This window comes from Podarcis tiliguerta (genome assembly GCF_965153285.1).
Source record: "Podarcis tiliguerta genome assembly, chromosome: 16".
NCBI classification, from domain to species: domain Eukaryota; kingdom Metazoa; phylum Chordata; class Lepidosauria; order Squamata; family Lacertidae; genus Podarcis; species Podarcis tiliguerta.
This window is the reverse complement of record NC_139549.1, coordinates 35,663,516-35,683,176: the sequence shown is the minus strand read 5'-3', so window position 1 is coordinate 35,683,176 and position 19,661 is coordinate 35,663,516. Positions and strand designations below refer to the sequence as shown.

At 47.2% G+C, this 19,661-nt stretch overlaps 1 protein-coding gene and 1 long non-coding RNA gene across 3 annotated transcripts in view; one reads left to right on the top strand and one right to left on the bottom strand.

Moving 5' to 3' along the window:
* Nucleotides 1-19,661, bottom strand: part of LOC310666934 — a 396,489-nt gene that overhangs the window by 10,509 nt on the left and 366,319 nt on the right. The window lies entirely within an intron of this gene.
* ADGRD1 (adhesion G protein-coupled receptor D1) overlaps nucleotides 7,767-19,661 on the top strand; it is a 293,282-nt gene continuing 281,387 nt past the window's right edge. Inside the window, exons 1-2 of one of the 2 annotated variants that reach the window (XM_083418242.1) lie at nucleotides 7,767-8,951; nucleotides 9,077-9,113. In XM_083418242.1, coding sequence (XP_083274368.1) covers nucleotides 8,898-8,951; nucleotides 9,077-9,113 — 91 coding nt within the window. In that variant the 5' untranslated portion in view covers nucleotides 7,767-8,897. The remainder of the gene's footprint in view (nucleotides 8,952-9,076; nucleotides 9,114-19,661) is intronic. The other variant, XM_083418243.1, reaches the window with a different exon arrangement.

Sequence of the window (19,661 nt, the reverse complement as noted above, 5' to 3'; positions counted from 1 at the left end):
TCTCTCTCTCTCTCTCTCTCTCTCTCTCTCTCTCTCTCTCTCTCTCTCACACACACACACACACACACACACACACACAGAGTTTTAATATGATTTTGTGATCAACCCAAGGAGGAGCTAAAGATGTCCAGGACAGAATTTTCCAACCTGGTGCCCGAATGTTCCGAATGTTTTGGGCTCTTCCAGATGACCTGTTTATTCAGATTCCATCCTGATATACTTGCAGAACGTTCACATCCACACTTTGCATTTGAAGCACAGGGCTTCCTCTGAAGAATCCCGAGAACTCTGTCTTGTTAAGGGCACTGGGAATTGCAGCTCGGTGAGTTCCTCGGATTTTTTGAGGGAAGTCATGTGCCTTAGGAAAGTGCCTGCACGTGGTAATTGCAGTTTGTTAAGGGTGCTGTGAGTTAAAGGTAAAGGGACCCCTGACCGACTCTGGGGTTGCTGCGCTCATCTCGCTTTATTGGCTGAGGGAGCTGGCGTACAGCTTCCGGGTCATGTGGCCAGCATGACTAAGCCGCTTCTGGCGAACCAGAGCAGTGCACGGAAACACCGTTTACCTTCCCGCTGGAGCGGTACCTATTTATCTACTTGCACTTTGACGTCCTTTCGAACTGCTAGGTTGGCAGGAGCAGGGACTGAGCAACGGTAGCGCACCCCGTCGCAGGGATTCGAACCGCCGACCTTCTGATCAGCAAGTCCTAAGCTCTGTGGTTTAACCCACAATGCCACCTATGTCCCTGTGCTGTGAGTTAGGTGGCCAATATTTCACTCAAAAAGCTGCAAAGGGCCGTGGTGGACTTCTAGGCCAGGGAAGAGCAGGGACGAGGAAGAGTTAGCAAAGAAGAAGGGTGCAATCATTTGGGACAGGCAAATTGGCCAATTTTCTCTCTGTTTCCTTGTTTTTCCAGTCTTACAGTTCTCAGCATTTCAACAGCAGTTTGAGAATACCTTTTAAAAAAGTCTATGCAGAATTAATGCTCCGACCCAGAGGCGGCCTGTCTCATTTTGCCATCTGAGGCGAAACAGGAAGTTGCCACCTCCACCCGCTGCCAAAGCTGGGGTTCTGCTACTGCTTCTCCTCCCTTCCGTGGTGGAAGTGGGGGTCATAGCTGTCAACGCTTCCCATTTTTAAAGGGAAATTCCCTTATTCCGAATAGGATTCCTCGCAAGAAAAGGGGAAAGTTGACAGCTATGGTGGGGAAGAGAGGCGCCGACAGAACTCCAGCGACACCGCAGACACGTCCCATCCCTTCCATCGCCAGAGGAGAACCAATGGAAGCAGTGAGAACTTGCCAGCAGCGGCTGAGCAAGCCGATTGGGCGTCTGGGGTGCCCCCAGGGGCGGGGCCAGCCACATGTGGGGCGGGGCAAGCCAGGGCAAGACCAGGGCCTCCAAGGAGTCTGCCTGCCTCCTTCCACTCAGCTGAGGGGGAGGTGGCGGGTGGACCGTTCGGGGCAGCGCGGAGCCTGCAGGCACCCAAGCCACCGTGTCACTCCCAGGAGAGACATGTGGCTCGGGTACACTGCAGGCCCCCCATGATGAGTGCCACCCGGCATTTTGTCACCCCCCTCAGTGGTTACACCCGGGGCGGACCGCCCCCCCGCCCCCCTTCCCTGTCCCTGCTTGCCAGAGCCAGTGTCACCGCCACTCGCTGGCAAAGCAAATGCTAAGGCTTCCTGGGGTGGGGTGTGGGATCTGGAGGGAGCGCACTGTGGCTCACCTTGCAAAGCTAAGTTGTTCTTGTTATTAAATATACCCAGAAAAAAGCACACCAAGAACTCAGGCCAATATCAGTTTCAGTAGTGGGAGTGGTCCCAACTCGCAAATCAATAATCAATTGTAACAAAAACTAATCCAGTCACAAGTAACAGGATATATTTATACGAATTCTTCAAACTTACACGATCCTTTAAAAATTAGCTGATGAAGGTGAATACATTGAAACAGGGCCCTGTCCTGGTTTCTGATCTATATATTGACTTATGACTTCTGCTCAATGATTGAAACCAATGCCTTCATGTTGAATCTGACTATGGACTAACGTGAACTTATCTCTACTCATAAACTCTTAACTCTAATTCTGTAATGAATTATTGTGTATCCTTATGAGTTTGAGTTTGTAATCTCTGAGTTTGTAATATCTATCTGAGTTTGTAATCCTTGTCAGAATACGTACTTTTGAATGGATTAGTTTTTGTTACAATTGATTATTGATTTGCGAGTAGGGACCACTCCCACTACTGAAATGTATATTGGCCCAGTGGCGTAGCGTGGGGGGTGCAGGGGGGCCCGGCCGCACCGGGCGCAACATCGGGGGGGGGGGGCGCTCGCACTTGCAGCTCTCTGCCCCTACCTGGCTCACTCACTCTCTCTCACTGCAGTGCTGGCTGTGCGAATCCGATCCGAGCCGCCGGGTCGCCGCCCACTGTGGAGGGGAGGGTGCCAGGCATGTGGTGCGGTGCGGAGAGAGAGAGAGGGACACGGTGCGGAGAGAGGGAGGGACAGTGCAGCGGGGGGGGGGCGCAAATTACTTGCCTTGCCCCGGGTGCTGACAACCCACGCTACGCCACTGTATTGGCCTGAGTTCTTGGTGTGCTTTTCACCTTGCAAAGCAGCATGGGGGGTGCACTCGCATGCCACAGTCCAGGCGAGGAGAGGGGCTGGGGAGCTGCCCCCAACTCTCCTCCTTCTCTCCACCCCTGGGTTAGACCTGACCCGGGGGCAGAGCTGCAGCCAGGCACGAGGAAGCACACTGCAGCCCAGGCAAGGAGAGGACCGGGGAAGGGGGCGCCGACTCTCTTCTCTTTGCCCCTAGGGTCAGGATTGACCCACTGAGGTGGAGCTGCAGCTGGCGGCATTGGGCCACCCCCCAAGGAAGCTGTCTCTGCAGCTCCTTCATGAGGCGGAGCCAGGCTCCAATGAGGGAGCCAGTTGTGGGGGCGCCTGGTTGCACCTAGTTGCGCCCCCTCAAAAAAATGTGCCATGCCCACCCCAGCCCCTCCATGCTAGGTCACTGCTGCTGCTTCTCCTCATTTTGTTGGTGGCAGCAGGTGGGCAAAGTGGTGGGACCTGCCGCCTCTGGATCCCAGCTGTCAGGTGTGCGTGCAGGAGCCAGGCCCTCTGACCAATAGGACTTTGCAGGACTGGGGCCACACAGGTGAGGCTGATTGGTAACTCACAGCACCTGGTGGCAAGAGCCGGGAAGGGATATAAGGTCAGTATTTCCCTTCAGCTCTTTGACTCCTTGCTTCTTGATCCTTGGACCCCGATCCCTTACTTCTTGACTCCTTGCTTCCTGACCCTCGGACCCTTGGCTTCTTGACTCCTTGCTTCCTGACCCTCGGACCCTTGGCTTCCTGACTCCTGGCTCTCTGACCCTTGGACCCTTGGCTTCCTGACTCCTGGCTTCTGGACTCCCGTTCCTGCTCTCACCCCACCATCTTGTCCCCGGTCCCGATATCCCCATCCGGGACATCGATCACCCGTGAACTGGACCGTGACATCAGCAGGCAATTGCCTCCCTGTGTCTGATGGTAGGGCCGGCTCTACCCTCACCTTCTGGAGTCTCCTTGCCAGGCTGGAGTGAAACCACTGTAGCCCCCTCACCATATGTTGTTGTTTTGTGTTAAGTGGGTCCGCTTCCTTTCATTACAACTTGGAGAGAAACATATAACATATATATTACTGTGGCTTAGATGTTCTCTGGGATCTAGCTTGCCGCCAGCTCCTTCAGCACTGCTGTTTAGCTTCCTTTCCACCCTTTTGCTGTTTCTCTGCATGCTTCTGGTTTTCCTTAAGAGGCCTCCTTCCTTCCAGCAATCGAAAACAAAATAAAGCACAACTTTCTGTTGTGCTTTTTATCCTCCTTCCTTAAGCTGCAGTTCTTTATTCCCTCCTGAAGATGGAGCAGTTGGACAGTCAACGACGTGTATGGATTTATTTTTACTCTGAAAGGGTTCTTCTTAGCAATTTAATTAAGGGTTTAAGCACATGCTTTGTACAAACACAGGTAGCAGAGGGACATAGTCATGGAAGGGAGGCCCTAGTCATGGAAGGGGGCCCCTAGCCTGTTCTGTCTTAAAGGGGAGGGGTTCATTTTGAGTGAAGTGGAGCTAATAGTGCCGGTGCTTAACCCCACCCTCTGCGCTTGAACATGTGGGGAGGGGGAGCAACTGGGATGAGCCATTTGGAACAGGGAAATTGTAAGTGGGGAATGGCTCTCTGCCCAAGATGTCCCCCTCCTAAAGACACTTTTCTTAAAAGGTATTGAATGCAAAGGTTTTCAACACTCTTCTAACTGCAGAGAGGGCAAGCCAGCTAGGGGTGGACAGATCCGACAATTTCAGTTTTACTCAGTTTTTCATTTTTCTGCAATAGCCAGTCCAGTTTTTGCCACATTTCTGCACCAGTGTGCAGAGTTTCAAAGTCCTCTGGAAAAATTGCCAAGAGCAATATATACACAATTTTATATGCTATTTTGCATCACATGCAAACTTCTGTGTGTTGTTTGTGTTGATGTGTGTGCATGCAAATATATATTTATGCACAGGTTTGCTGCGTTTACCTAATAGCTGCTATTAGGTTTGCTGCTGTTAGGTTTTGCCAGACCAGTGGCGTAGCGTGGGTTGTCAGCACCCGGGGCAAGGCAAGTAATTTGCGCCCCCCCCGCTGCACTGTCCCTCCCCCAGATAGTCCCTCGCTCTCTCTCCGCACCGCACCGCACCGCACGCCTGGCACCCTCCCCTCCACAGTGGGCGGCGACCCGGCGGCTCGGATCGGATTCGCACAGCCAGCAATGCAGTGAGAGAGAGTGAGCGAGCCAGGTAGGGGCAGAGAGCTGCGAGTGCGAGCGCGCCCCCCCAGATGTTGCGCCCGGTGCGGCCGGCCCCCCTCTGCACCCCCCACGCTACGCCACTGTGCCAGACCGTTTCCCCCCAGGTCCCCCCCAACTGAGTTGTTGGTTGCTGTCATAAAGGAAAAGGGAGATGTGCTGGAGGGGGGTGTAGCAGGTCAGAGCCAACACTGGGGAAAACCCCATAGACAGGGTTTTTCAGGTTCAGGCTTGTGTTTGGTTTTCTGATGAATTTTTATTGTTTTAGGTCTCATCAGCGCTACACGTTTAAAACAGAGATATCACTGTGTACAGTCAAAGCTTCCCCCAGGAATCATGGGAATTGTAGTTTAAAGGTGCTGAGAGTTGTTAGAACACCCTCTTCCCCACTCACAGATCTACAATTTCACTATTGTGTCACTATTGTGTCACTCTGTTTACTGGAAGCTTCTGGTTTGCATGTGGCTGGTCCCAGGTACCATTGCTGGGCATCTCTGGGTAGGGCTAGGAGAGATCCCTGTCTAAAACCTCTGCGTGCCACTGTCAGTCTGTGTAGACCAGAGCTTTCCAAACTTTGCATGTCGGTGACACACTTTTTAGGACATGTATCATTTCGTGACACAGTAATTCAGTTTTACTAGCAAACCAGAGATTAAACAAACTCCTTTCCAGGCCTGGGAGGAGTGTGGAGAGCGTTTGCGTGTCATACCTACACACTGTGTCACGGCACACAGTTTGGAAAGCTTTGGGGTAGACAGTACTCAGCTATGTGTACCAATGGTCTGACCCGGTAGAATAGGGTTGTCATACGTCTTGGTTTCCCCAGACATATCCTCTTTTTCAGAGGTAAAATCACCATCCTCGTGGCATCTCTGGTGGCGGTGCGGCTTTGTGCAGCCTTCCTGGGGCCTCTATAGGCCTCAAGGTGTTTTCAGTAACCACCAGGTCTGGCATGGTCTTCCCAGGGCTGCTCAACCTTGCATCATCTGGAGATGTAGCTACTTGGTGGTGGCACCCTCCCTGTGGTACACCATCCCTTTAGATGCAGGTGCGTAGCAAGGGGGGTGCAGTAGGTGTGGCCAAAGCCGGGTGTTCCTACTGAGGGCGGGGGGGGACAAAATGGCAGGCGGCACTCACCACGGGGACTGCAGCGTGCCCGAGTTATGCGTCTCCAGTGCCTGCAGGTTCTACGCTGTCCCCCCCAGCTGTAGGGTGGCTGAGGCCCCATGGCGTGCCCCGTCCCGTTCCTATGGGTGGTTTGCCCCGCCCCTGTGGGAGGTTCACCCTGCCCCGCCCCTGGGCATGCCACCCTAGGTGCCCGAGAGGCTCCCTCCACCGCTGTTCAGATGTCAAGGAAATAAACAACTACAGTGGTACCTCGGGTTACATACGCTTCAGGTTACAGACTCTGCTAACCCAGAAATAGTGATTCAGGTTAAGAACTTTGCTTCAGGATAAGAACAGGAATCGTGCTCTAGCGGCGCGGTGGCAGTGGGAGGCCGCATTAGCTAAAGTGGTGCTTCAGGTTAAGAACAGTTTCAGGTTAAGAACAGACCTCCGGAATGAATTAAGTACTTAACTTGAGGTACCACAGCCAGCACTGCAGTGAGAGAGAGTGAGTGAGCCAGGTAGGGGCAGAGAGCTGCGAGTGCGAGCGCCCCCCCCAGATGTTGCGCCCGGTGCGGCCGGCCCCCCTGCACCCCCCACGCTACGCCACTGGGGTGAGCAGGTGGGCAAGGAAGGGGTCAACGGCAGGGAGTGGGTGAACAACAGAGATGGAGGATGGTGATGGTGGTGGATGCCCCAAATTTTTCTCACAAAATGTTGGAGGGTATGTCATTCTCAATTTTAATTACCATAGTTACATATTTGAATGCACCTTTTATCTTTTACTGCTACTATTTTACTTCACCCCCCCCCCTTTCCCTGGCCTATTTGTGCCCTATTTTTTGCTCTTCAAAATATGACAGCCCTACGGTTAGAAGGGCAGCTTTGTATTAGGGGATGGGCTATGTGTCTGTGGTACAGCATTTGCTTTGTGGTCAGAGCACCCCATGTTCAAACGCTGGGATCTCCAGGGACCAATGGGAGAGACCCCATCTGATATCCTGCAAAGTCACTGCCAGGCCGAGTAGATAAGATTGAGGCAGATGGACCAGGCATCAAGCAAAGGATAAGGCACCTCCCAGTGTTCTGTTTTGTCCTGGCTTGTTCTCTGCTCCTAGTTTCTGGCTTCTCTGATCCAGATCTTTCGCCCTCAACTGACCCAGAGCTGCTGGCTCCCAACTTGCTCCAGATTGTTCCCCAGCCCTGATAATGTGTGCGCACACTAACATGTTTTTTCAAGATGCAAAATCCAAATGAAACTGGAAGAGAGTTTCAGGAGCAGGGACCGTGAAATGGGGACTGTCCCTGGTGGATAGTAAGCAGTTGGAGGATTTATGGCTGGCTTCCTGCGTGTTTTCTAAGAAATGTGTCTCGTTGAGTTCAACGGCGCTTACTTCCAAGGAGAGATGGGGGAGAAGTTCCATTCACTTTGCATTTAAGGGCTATCCCCGCGATGGGGTGAGCTCCTGTTGCTCGGTCTCTGCTCCTGCCAACCTAGCAGTTCAAAAGCATATCAAAGTGCAAGTAGATAAAAAGGTACCGCTCTGGCAGGAAGGTAAATGGCGTTTCCGTGCACTGCTCTGGTTTTGCCAGAAGCGGCTTAGTCATGCTGGCCACATGACCCGGAAGCTGTACGCTGGTTCCCTCGGCCAATAAAGCGAGATGAGCACCGCAACCCCAGAGTCGGTCACAACTGGACCTAATGGTCAGGGGTCACTTTACCTTTAATCTGCAGTTCATGAATGGAAACCCAGCTGTTTTTCAAACTTCTCCCATTGAATTTTGCAGTGCCGTTGTCCAGCCAAGTAATGTCTACAGAAGTGCATATAGCTGCATCAAAATGCATATATTAGTGAAAACAGAATGCAAAAATGCATTATATTAGGAGAAACTGCTTTGCCAAATGTGTGCATATTTGACAAAATTGCACACAAAAATGTGTCTGTTAAGAGAAATGGGCAATAAAGTGCTGCTGAATTTTTGCGAGGACTTGAAAAACCCCAAACTGATACGGAAATCAGAACTTAAGATTGGAAGAATGAGAAATGGAGAACAACTAACAGATTTGCTCGTCGCTATTAAGCTTGCATAGCATTGTAACAAAAACTCCCGTTTGCTATCTCTCTCACACAGAAATCTAAACTGTGGTTCACACAGATTTAAATTATTATTTGCACTCGGTTCGTACTTCTCACATGGCATCTGTTTAACTTTTTTCTTTTTCTTTTTTTGAGCTACCTCCTCTTCCAACAACTCCCCCTTTCCTTCTGACTGGCTGGTGTTAGGACCCAGCAAAGGAGGCTGGCTGGTAATGCGATATAGAAACAGAGTACCCAAATGCGACAAAGTTTGAGCAGAAAGCATGACATCATTTTGACTTTCTCTCCACCCAAAGAGGACTGGGATGGAGGTGTAAACTTCAGCCACCCAGTCTGTACGGGAAGAGAGCAACTCAGTCCAGCCCAGTTTCTGTGGGAAAGAGGAACAACCGAGAGCCTGGTGGATAATCAGAATGGACCTCCTTCATTATTGATCAGCCCAGTCCTCACCCACTGGCTTCAGACAGAAACAAGATATTTCTAAAAAAGGGAGTGGAAGGCAGAAGACGACGCTTGGGAATAAAATCCGTGGGCAGAAACCTGCACGTGTAACTTTCCAGATTCTTTCCACGGGATGGTACCGATTTCACTTAAACTATTCATCCTTGCTCAGTTCTTTGGAATTTAATTTACCAGCCACTGAAGTATTCCACCTTCAAAGGGAAAAAAAGCATTTGTTGTCGGGCATAGGCAAGGGATCACCTCTTCTCCTGTGAATGGATTATTTTATTTGATCCTGCCTGGAAAATGCCCCTCCAAAAAGAATACAAACCTGTGCAGAGAGTTAATGTTTTGTGAACTGAGGAGGACTCACCGGAGAGTTTGCTTTGGTTTTCACTTCCAGGACAGGAACTATGGAGAATTTGTTGTCCCTCTTGTGTTGCCTCGCCCTGCTGATTTTATTTCAGGTAAAGAACCCCCATGGAATTGACAAATTCACCCTCCACCTTTTCCCCGTTTTTTTTCCCCTTTGACACTTTTGCTTCCTTGTGCCATATTCTTATAAACCTATTTTGTTTTCTTTGACACGCAGGTGTACGGAAACCCTACCTGGCTACGCAAACACCCAGGTAAGGAACGTTTGGTTTTTGCTGGTTTGAAATGATTATAATCTTTGTAATTGCCACAACACCGCTATTTGTTGGCCGATGGCTTCTGTTTGCGCAGGCTTGCTAGCTAAAGCCTCAAGTTATCTCTCTTCCCTGCCCTTCACCCTAAGCTCTCAGGGTAGATCATAGCAGTGTAATCATGGAATTAAAAGTATGTAAAATCAGTACCTACTCTTATTTTCATGATTGTAAAATATTTCCAATCAAATGGAATATGTTAAACAAAACACAATAAGAAAAATACCTAAACTACCCGGATCAGCTTGCAACTGAAGATTCCCAAAGCACAGCAAATGTAGAGACCGGTCTCATGGTGCAAGCAAATAGGAACAGGTTGCTTGGGGTATCAATATTGTTCGGGTGCCAATAAACTAGTAAGCAATGTGAGAGGTTATGCTCCTTTAGTGGCTCAAAGGCACAGCTTTTTGGATCGTGAACCCTCTCCTGAGATTATAATGACCAGTGTGATGTGGTGGATAAAGTGCTGGAGATCTGGGTTCGAATTCCTACTAATCCATGAAACCCATTGGGAACTATTGAGCCAGTCACTATTTATTCAAAGTTTAATTTCAGTCACTTTTAAGGGCTGTGTCCTCACAAAGCAACATACAAACAAGAAGGAGGAAACATGTTAACGTGAAATAGCCATGTTAGCAAACATATAGAATGCTTCAAGAAGCTTAAGCTAACCAGATTGCATTCTCAGTTGAAGGCAGCATTGAAGAGGAAAGTCTTCAACTCTTGTCTAAATGCATGTATTGGTGGGGGCGAGGCACAAATCAATGGAAAGAGAGTTCCACAGTTCTGGAGACACCACTGAGAAGGCCCTGTCTTGTGTGCATGTCAACCTAATCTACCTCCCAAGTTGTTGTGAGGCTTAAAAATATTTTTCAAACCACCTAAAACCTCCAGCCAGTTGGGATTATAGGAATGTAGTTAAAAATAAATCTATAGATTAAAAGACCCTGATGTTGGGAAAGATGGAGGGCACAAGGAGAAGGGGACGACAGAGGACGAGATGGTTGGACAGTGTTCTCGAAGCTACCATCATGAGTTTGATCAAACTGCGGGAGGCAGTGGAAGACAGGAGTGCCTGGTGTTCTCTGGTCCATGGGGTCACGAAGAGTCAGACACGACTAAACGACTAAACAACAACATAGATTAAAAAAGCAAAGGGGCCATGTGTGCTGGGCCCTTCATAAAAATGTAACAAATGGTGGTGGTGGTGGTGGGGGAACAAGAAGTACAACGCAGCTGCAAAAAGTCTTGGGACAGATTCCCCCTACCCCTATCCATTTAAATGCATTTGTTCATCAAAAGCCAGAACATGAGTCAGGCGAGGAACCATTAAAACGCCTGCATTTCCTCCAATAGCAGCATTGGGGGGGGGGGAGCAATTCTTTTGATATAGAAAATGGGATGGGGGGGAAAGGGGTTAAACAACCCCCTATTGCATCACTCTGTTCAAAGCACCAGTTCCCACCCAACGCCACATTTCATTTCTTTAAAACCCAAATACCCCTCCAGTGACACAGCCAGGAAAAGTGTAGTTTTGCTCTTCGAGACACATGGATCTGGCCCAGACGGATCTGCAATTAGGGATGTGTGAATCTGTCCATTTCAGTTCCATTTCCCATATTCCCACTTCTGTTTGCAAATTTTATTTTTAAAGTCCTCATGAAAATTCCTCAGCATCTTAGGGCACATTTCTCCTAATATCCACACATTAATATGAAATTTTGCTTAACGTGAACATTTCCCTCAAAGCATAGTTCCCCTGATATAATGCTTTTTTGTGTGTGTATGCTGCTGTATATGGAGTTTTATGCACACTTTAACCTTGTGCACATTGCTTGGCTGGAGAGCTGCTTGCAAAATTTGGAAAAATGTATGTGCAAGGTCCATGGGACACGGATGGCGCTGTGGGTTAAACCACAGAGCCTAGGACTTGCCGATCAGGAGGTCAGTGGTTTGAATCCCCATGACAGGGTGAGCTCCCATTGCTCGGTCCCTGCTCCTGCCGACCTAGCAGTTTGAAAGCACGTCAAAGTGCAAGTAGATAAATAGGTACCACTCCGGCGGGAAGGTAAACGGCGTTTCCGTGCACTGCTCTGGTTCACCAGAAGCGGCTTAGTCATGCTGGCCACATGACCCAGGAGCTGTACGCTGGCTCCCTCAGCCTGTAAAGCGAGATGAGCGCCGCAACCCCAGAGTCTGCCACAACTGGGCCTAATGGTCAGGGGTCCCTTTACCTTTACCTTTATGTGCAAGGTCCTAAGTTAAATTGCCAGCGTCTCCAGGTAGGGGTGGGAAGTGCCATTATTTGAGACTCCCAGAGACAGTCTGTAGACCCGAGTTGGGTAGACTTCAGTCTTATCTGATCAGATTTGTTGTTTATTAGAACCACAGCCAAGTGCAAGAGACGTATAGATGGAATGAAAGGACATGGTTTCTCTCTGAGCCTAGAACAGGCACCCCCAACCTGCGGCCCCCCAGATGTTTTGGCCTACAACTCCCATGATCCCTAGCTGACAGGACCAGTGGTCAGGGATGATGGGAATTGTAGTCCAAAACATCTGGAGGGCTGAAGGTTGGGGATGCCTGGCCTAGAATATTGTTTTCAGTTATAACTTAGTTGTGGGGATATGGTTTTGTTGCTGCAATTATTAAAGCAGTTGGGAGACAGAAAACCTTGCTGATCTACTGCAAATAATCCAGAGAGATCTGCAAGTAGATCCCAATCTAGCTTCTGCCCACCCCAGTGTAGACAATACTGTTGGGTGGGCTGGCTTTGCATAAGGCTACGTTCCAGAACTTCTTAGGCTAATGAAATGAAATACTCTAATAATAATATCTTTATTGTCATTGTACAACATGTGTACAATGAAATTAAACGAGTCTGCCCCCACAAACACTCAATCTCTTACCGAACAACACACCACCTCGCAAGTCAATTTTGCTATGTTATTTTCAGTTCAACAGTCTAACTGCCCACGGATAGAAGCTATTTTTTAGCCTGTTGGTAAGGCTGATTATACTTCTCTATCTCCTGCCTGAGGGTAGAAGACTGAAGAGGTGATGGCCGGGGTGTGAGTCATCCCTGAGAATTTTTCTCGCTCTCCTAAGGCAACGATCCCTTGCGATGTCATCTAGCAGACTCAAGGGACAGCCCATGATATCATGTCCTGTATTCACCACCCTCTGTAGAGACTTTCTGTCCATGGCTGTCAGGCCAGCATACCACACTGTGATATAATATGAAAGGACACTTTCTATTGTGGACCGGTATAAGGAGTTCATCAGTTGTTGTTTCACATTATTCTTTCGCAAGACCCTGAGGAAATGGAGTCTCTGTTGAGCCTTTCTGACCACCTGAGTTATGTTGATTTTCCAAGTGAGGTCCTTACTAAGGTAAACTCCCAGGAATTTAAAGGAGGAGACTCTCTCCACACAGCCCCCCCCCGATATACAATGGGTTCCCCTCTCTTCCTCTGGAAGTCCAACGCCATCTCCTTTGTCTTACTAATATTTAGGTGCAAGTTATTCTCTAAGCACCATGTAAATACTTTTTGAACCTCCCCTCTGTACGCTGTTTCTCTCTGTGTGTTTGTGTGTATGCATGTAACACAAAGTGACATTTCCTTATTTTATCCACCGATGCAATATTCTGATCTAGGGCCATGTTTCCCAACCCATAGGTCACAAAGTGGGCCAAGTGTGGGTTAGGAAACCTGTGCAAGTGAGTTACAGGCTTTGTAAGTAAACGTCAAATACCGTATTTTTTGCTCTATAAGACTCACTTTTTCCCTCCTAAAAAGTAAGGGGAAATGTGTGTGCGTCTTATGGAGCGAATGCAGGCTGCGCAGCTATCCCAGAAGCCAGAACAGCAAGAGGGATCACTGCTTTCGCTGCACAGAGATCCCTCTTGCTGTTCTGGCTTCTGGGATTCAGAATATTTTTTTTCTTGTTTTCCTCCTCCAAAAATTAGGTGCGTCTTGTGGTCTGGTGCGCCTTATAGAGCGAAAAATACGGTACTTCCTTTTAATACTTGACAAGTATGAGAACACCACTTGTAACCGAACATTGGAGAGGCTCGCGTCTTGCAGCTTAACACTTGGGAGCTGCTCTCTGCTGACTGGTGGCACATGTGGTGACAATTCACCACAGAGTGCTCTCATACCAGGAGCAGTTTTGAGTGATTATTACAATTCCCTTCTGATGTGTCCAGGAATATCCTGCAACCAGATGCTAAATGGTCTTACATTCACATCAAGCAAACTGCGATAAATATTTCAACAAATTTTGCATTAATAGAGTGCTATGAAGATTTTTGCTTGAATGCCTCTAGTAACAGTTATGAAACAGGCAATCTTGCAGTCAAAACCTTGCGCGGCGTTTCCATTTAAAGGCAAACCTACCTAATCTGCAGTTTGCGAGGCAACACGGGAACACACAGCCATCCTTTGAAAATTGCACTTTTCTCAATTTTGCAATGTGGTTCTCCAGTCAAATAATTTGTGCAAAATGCAAAGTGTGCATGAAAGTTCGTATCTTAGTGAAAATGACATAAAAAGATGCATATATTCTGGAACATTGCTTCCAAAAAAATGTGTATATTAGGCAAGATTGCATTTAAAATGCGTACATAAGGAGAAGCGCACACTAAAATGCTGATGAATTTTCATAATGGCCTTCTTAATTAAGAAAATTGCAAAGTGATGTGGAAATGTGAAGAGCTGAGTTTAAGATTGGAAAAATGAGGAAATGTGAGAAACCAACATCTTTGCACATCCTGACACTCAGGCTCCACCCTTCGATGCTATAAATCTTAATCAGGCACTCTTCTGAGATTTCATAGGGCAGTTAATCTATATTATCGCAGCCACGAGGATTAGAAACTTGCCTTAAAAATACGAAAACATTCTATGCACAACACAGACACAAACAGAACTAAGCTCCCCCAATTTAGAGCTGAATAAGATTTCCATACATTAGAATCTCCTGGTGCAGGTTCTGCCATCCATTTCTCACTCCCACTCCCTGTGTGGCACACCTGGAGCCCTTGATCAGTTGCAGAAAGCTGAGCAGTGGGCTGGATGATAGCATCTGTGGACAGAGCAGGAAGGAGAAGCAATGGCTGCCTTCTTTCCTTCCCCACCAGCTGACCCCTGGACCTGGTGCTGTAGACACTTAAGCAACACAGTACAGTTGTACCTCATGTTGCATCCGCTTCAGGTTACGTGTTTTTGTGTTGCCTCCCACGGCAACCCGGAAGTACTGGAATGGGTTACTTCCGGGTTTCGCCACTCACGCATGTGCAGATGCGTTAAATCGCACCATGCGCATGCACAGACATGGCCCTTTGGCTTGTGTCAGTTCTGCGTTACAGACAGGCCTCCAGAACGGATCCTGTCCGTAACACGATTTCCCACTGTGTCACGGTCCGTTTTATGGGAGGTCAAAGTCCTGGCAGAGGACGTCAGGACCGGGCCAGATGGCGGGGTGGGAGCAGGAACAAGAGTCCGGAAGCCAGGAGCCCAGAAGGCAAGGGTCAGAGAGCCAGGAGTCAAGAAGCCCAAGGCAGGAAGCGTGTTGCTGTGGCAAAGAGCCAAAGGGAAATGCTGACCTTATATCCCTCCCCGGCTCTTGCCACCAGGTGCAGTGAGTTACCAATTGGCCTCACCTGTGTGGCCGCGCCTTGCCTCTTCAGAACAAACTTAGGAAAGCCCCTGTCCTGCAAAGCTCTACCGGCCACAGGGCCTGGCTCCTGCATGCACTCCTGACACACTGTAGTACAATTGTACAGCATCTACCTGAATTCACTCCTGTGAGATAGGTTAAGCTGAGTTCCAACTCTCCCCACCCCGGAGGCAGGTGAAAAGTGAGACCTGCTGGCCATAGTGATGTTTGTGATTGTCTGTGATTGGACAACAGAGAGGAGGCACAGAAAAGACTTGGGAGACTTTCTTGAATTATAAGTTTATGGATATGATTGTGGGGCATAGGATCACTGAGGTAGAGCTGTGGGTTTCGGGGTGCAGGGAGAAAGATAGTGGGAGAGCTCTGCTCCATCTTGCCCCAGTGAGCAGGCTCCTTAATGAACTGGGAACCATACGCACAGTCCCACTTGCAATGATCTCGGTTGCGGTTTCAGAGATGCCGAAGACTTGCTCCATTCTCTGCTGCAATTATGGTTGCTCTGAAGCTCAGCCTCAGCACGAGTGGCTGGTTTGCAGCTCACTGTTAAAAACCTCTCCAGATCTGTTCACGCAAATAACATCTGCTTTCTGTGGCTGGGATGGATACTGTAAGTGCCACATGTTTTATAGACTTGGAAAGTCCAGGCCAAGCATTAGGCCGTTTCCTGATACAAATCTTTTCAGTCTACACAGGAGCTTTGATGCCCATTTCTTTTTTCTTTCTTTCTTTTAATTAACAACTGTATTTCTTCAGGATGTATTATCCTGCAAAGAAAGAGAAGAGCTTGACTCCGTTGCTGCCGCTTTAATCCTGCTCCATACTTACTCTTTCTTTACTCCTACATCAAAATTAATGAGCTGAAGGATGGTCTTTAAACGGAAGGCTTAAAATGTAGAGTGGTTGGTCTCCCTTAGGAGAATGAAAAAATAAATCAGTGAAGCAAGGACTGCCTTGCCTTTCAAATGGTCCTTTAAAAATGCACATTCCAGACTTCCGGGGGCGGCGCGAAACCGTGATGGCGGACCTCTTCGAGCTCTGAAGAGGGGCACCGCAGAAAAGGGTTGTTCGCGACGGCGCAGCGACAACCCATCAAGAGAAACCACGGGCAGAGTGAGTCCGTGGCCGTGGGACCCGGCGGGCACCTGGAGCGACCCCGAAATCACGAAAGGAACCCCGTAAGGGGCTCCGGAGTGAAGGAGGGGGAGTGGTGCTGTGGGTTCATCGCTCTTTCTGCGGAGGCGAAGCCGCGCGGCTGTCACGGATGAGCGCTGATCCTTCTTCCAAGAAACATCGGGCTGAAACATCAAACCCGTGAGTAAGGACCTAAGATCCTACAAATTAATTCGGAAAATTTGGCTGAAAACGGGAGACGAGAAAGAGGAAGTCCGTCTTCCGGCACTGCTTGCAAGATCAAAGCAGATGATCTAAAGAGCGGAAAGCGTTGTGAGTAGAGAAGCTTTCAAGCTTTAAATTGGGACTTTCGTGCACATTGGAAACTTTCCTTTTAAGAATAAATACAGCATAAATTGGACCTGAAGTGGTCCCCCAAGGGGCAAGGGAAGACTCTAACTCCATATTCCCGGGTGGCCGGTCAAAGTTGTATAAACTGCGGAACTGTTGCAAACTTCCAGACACTTTTTGTAATTGGAAAGTGTAACTTTGAGCTTATTTAGCTGAAGTGGATACATTTGCAGGCACCTTGCTGGAACTTTGTTACATGTTTAAAAGTGCTCTGCAGGACTCTTTTCTTAGTGCGTTGGAACTAATTCGCCTTTAAAGGTGCTTTCAAAGGTGCTTTAAAGGTGCTTTCAAAGTTGGAACAAAGGGACTTTGATGGCGGAAAAGTTACCTTCTTCTCACTAAAATTTTGGTGGCACTCCCCCTAGAGGATATTGGTAATATAGAGGCCTGGGAAAAGTTTTCTGTTTATCCTCTCTCAATGGACTGTTTTTAAATTTGGGCTTGTCTTTCCCATGGGACTATAACATTTGACCTTGAACATTGACTGATGAGTGGCGCAGGAAAGACAAGAGCAGCCAAAGCTAAAGAAGCTAAGGAGAAAGAGAAAGCAAAAAAGCAGGCACAGCTTGTTCAAACAACTTTAACTCAGGGACGCAGATTATCAGTTCCAGCTGTGCTTGCGACACAAAAAGTAGAAACCGAAAAGCCTGAAAAATCAGAGGAGGGAGATATGGCAACAGGAGGAGCTGAGGGTGTACTGAAACAAGTTTTGGAACAATTGGCAGTGATAAATCAAAAAATTGATAATCAATCAATAAAAATTGATCAATCAACATCCTCAATCCAGAAGTTGACAGAGCAGGTTTCCCTACATAACCTAGCAATTGAAAAATTGCAAGGAGCATCAGAAGAGAATCGTAAACTGGCAGGGGAAGCCGCTCAAATTGCAATATCGGCTAAAAAAGAGGTTGAGGAAGTTAAAGCGGAAGTCAAACCTCTTTACAAACAGATAGGTGACCAACAAACCTATCTCTCATTGGTGGAATTGAAAAATCGGGAGACTAACCTCAGGCTGAGGGCAGTCCCAGAAATTGAGCAAGAAGATTTGATTGGACTCTTGACAATAGAGTTTACAAAGTTCTGGGATCTAAAAGAAGAAAGTGACTTTAAAATTGTATCGGCTTTTCGGTTGGGAAGATTGGTAAGAAAAAATAGATCCAGAGACTGCTTAATAGCTTTGAGATCAAGGGAAGAGAGAGACAAAATACTAGGCCTACACTTTAAAAACTCAATTGTGATACAAGAGAAAAGGGTGGAAATTTACCGAGACATTCCCAAACAGTTATTGGATTTGAGAGCCACCTATTCAGAATTGGCTAAATTGTTGAGACTTAACACAATTCCTTACAGGTGGGAGTTCCCACAAGGACTATCATTTACTTACAAACAGAAGAAGGCTAAAATAAGATCACCAGAGGACCTACAAAAGTTCCTGCACGACCACGGAGAAGATCTCCAAAAAGAAGCAGCAGCTAATTGGCCTTTACCCAACCCAGGTGGACCAACGCCTGCACCTTCGGAACCAGAGGAGAAAGAAGACACACCGCTCTAGGTGTGACAGAATAGTTCAGGATGTCTCTGCGGCTACTCAGTTGGAATATTAATGGCGGAAATTCCCCGGAGAAAAGAAGGAGGTTATTTCACATATTGAAGAAAGAACAATTGGACATTATTTGCCTACAAGAAACTCATGTGACCAGGCTCCATAGAAAGGTTTTAGTTAATAAAAGATTAGGCCAAGAATTTATATCGTCGGACAAAGTAAAGAAGAGAGGAGTGGTGATTTATGCTAAAGAGAGTCTGACACCTAAATTTTTATTTAAGGATGAACAAGGTAGAATTTTGGCAATTGAAATTCAAGCTCAAGGAGAAAGAATATTGATATTAGGAATTTATGCTCCAAACGATGGGAAATCAGAATTTTTCAAGAAGCTGCATGAGACGCTGCTGGACTATCTGGATTATGCTAACATCATAATGATGGGAGATATGAATGGAGTGGTGTCTACACACATGGATAAGTCTTACAATCAGAATTTAACATCAGATGGCAGACTGCCTAAAACTTTTTTTGAACTGACTGACAATCTGGATTTGATTGACATATGGAGGACAAAGAACCCCCTAGGTAAAGAAGGAACTTTCTTCTCTGAGGCCCATCTGTCCTGGTCAAGGATCGACCAAATTTGGACCTCCAGGGGGATGGCACCAAAGACTAAAAAGGTGGAAATCTGCCCAAAAACATGCTCCGACCACAACGCCTTGAAAATAGAATTTAGACTAACTCAACCCGGTTCCTTCAGATGGAGAATGAATGACACATTATTAAGAGATCAAGAGATTGTGAAAAAGGCCCAAAAAACACTAAAGGACTACTTTGAGATAAATTTGAATACTACAGTAGAAAAAAGAACGATCTGGGACGCAAGCAAAGCCGTTATGAGAGGGTTTCTGATACAGCAGAATACAATCAAGAAAAAATTCTGGAATGGAAAGAAAGATAAAATATTGGAGAAAATACACCAAGGAGAGAAAAAATTGAGAACTAAACCAAAGTCAAAGGAGGTGCTGAGAGAAATTAAATTCCATCAAGCAGAATATTCAAAATTAATTAATCAGGAGATTGAATGGAAAATAAAACAGATGAAGCAAAGATCCTTTGAATCAGCGAATAAATGTGGAAAGCTGCTAGCATGGCAGCTGAAAAAAAGACAAAAGTTAAACACGGTTACAAATCTAGAGATTGAAGGAAGGATGATTCAGAAACCAGAAGAAATCAGGAAGTGCTTCCACAGATACTTTAAAGAACTGTATGCACAGGGGCCTCAGAAAGAATCAGAGATAGATCAATTTTTAAAGACAAATGGATTATCAAAGATAACTCAAGATAAAAAATTAATCTTGAACTCTACAATAACTTCACAGGAAATTGAAGGTGCCATTCAGAATATGCAACTAGGCAAATCTCCAGGCCCGGATGGGCTTACCTCCAAATATTACAAGACTTTGAAGGACTATTTGATACAACCCTTGTTGGAGGTATGCAACCAGATCATGGAGGGGAAGAGGGCACCAGAAACGTGGAAAGAAGCCTTCATCACATTGATACCCAAGTCAGAATCTGAAAAGACTCAGCTCAAGAACTACCGTCCCATCTCACTCCTAAATGTGGATTACAAAATATTTGCAGACATTTTGGCAAATAGACTTAAAAAAGTATTAAATGAAGTAATTCATAAGGACCAAGCAGGCTTTCTCCCTGGTAGACACTTATATGAAAATACTAGA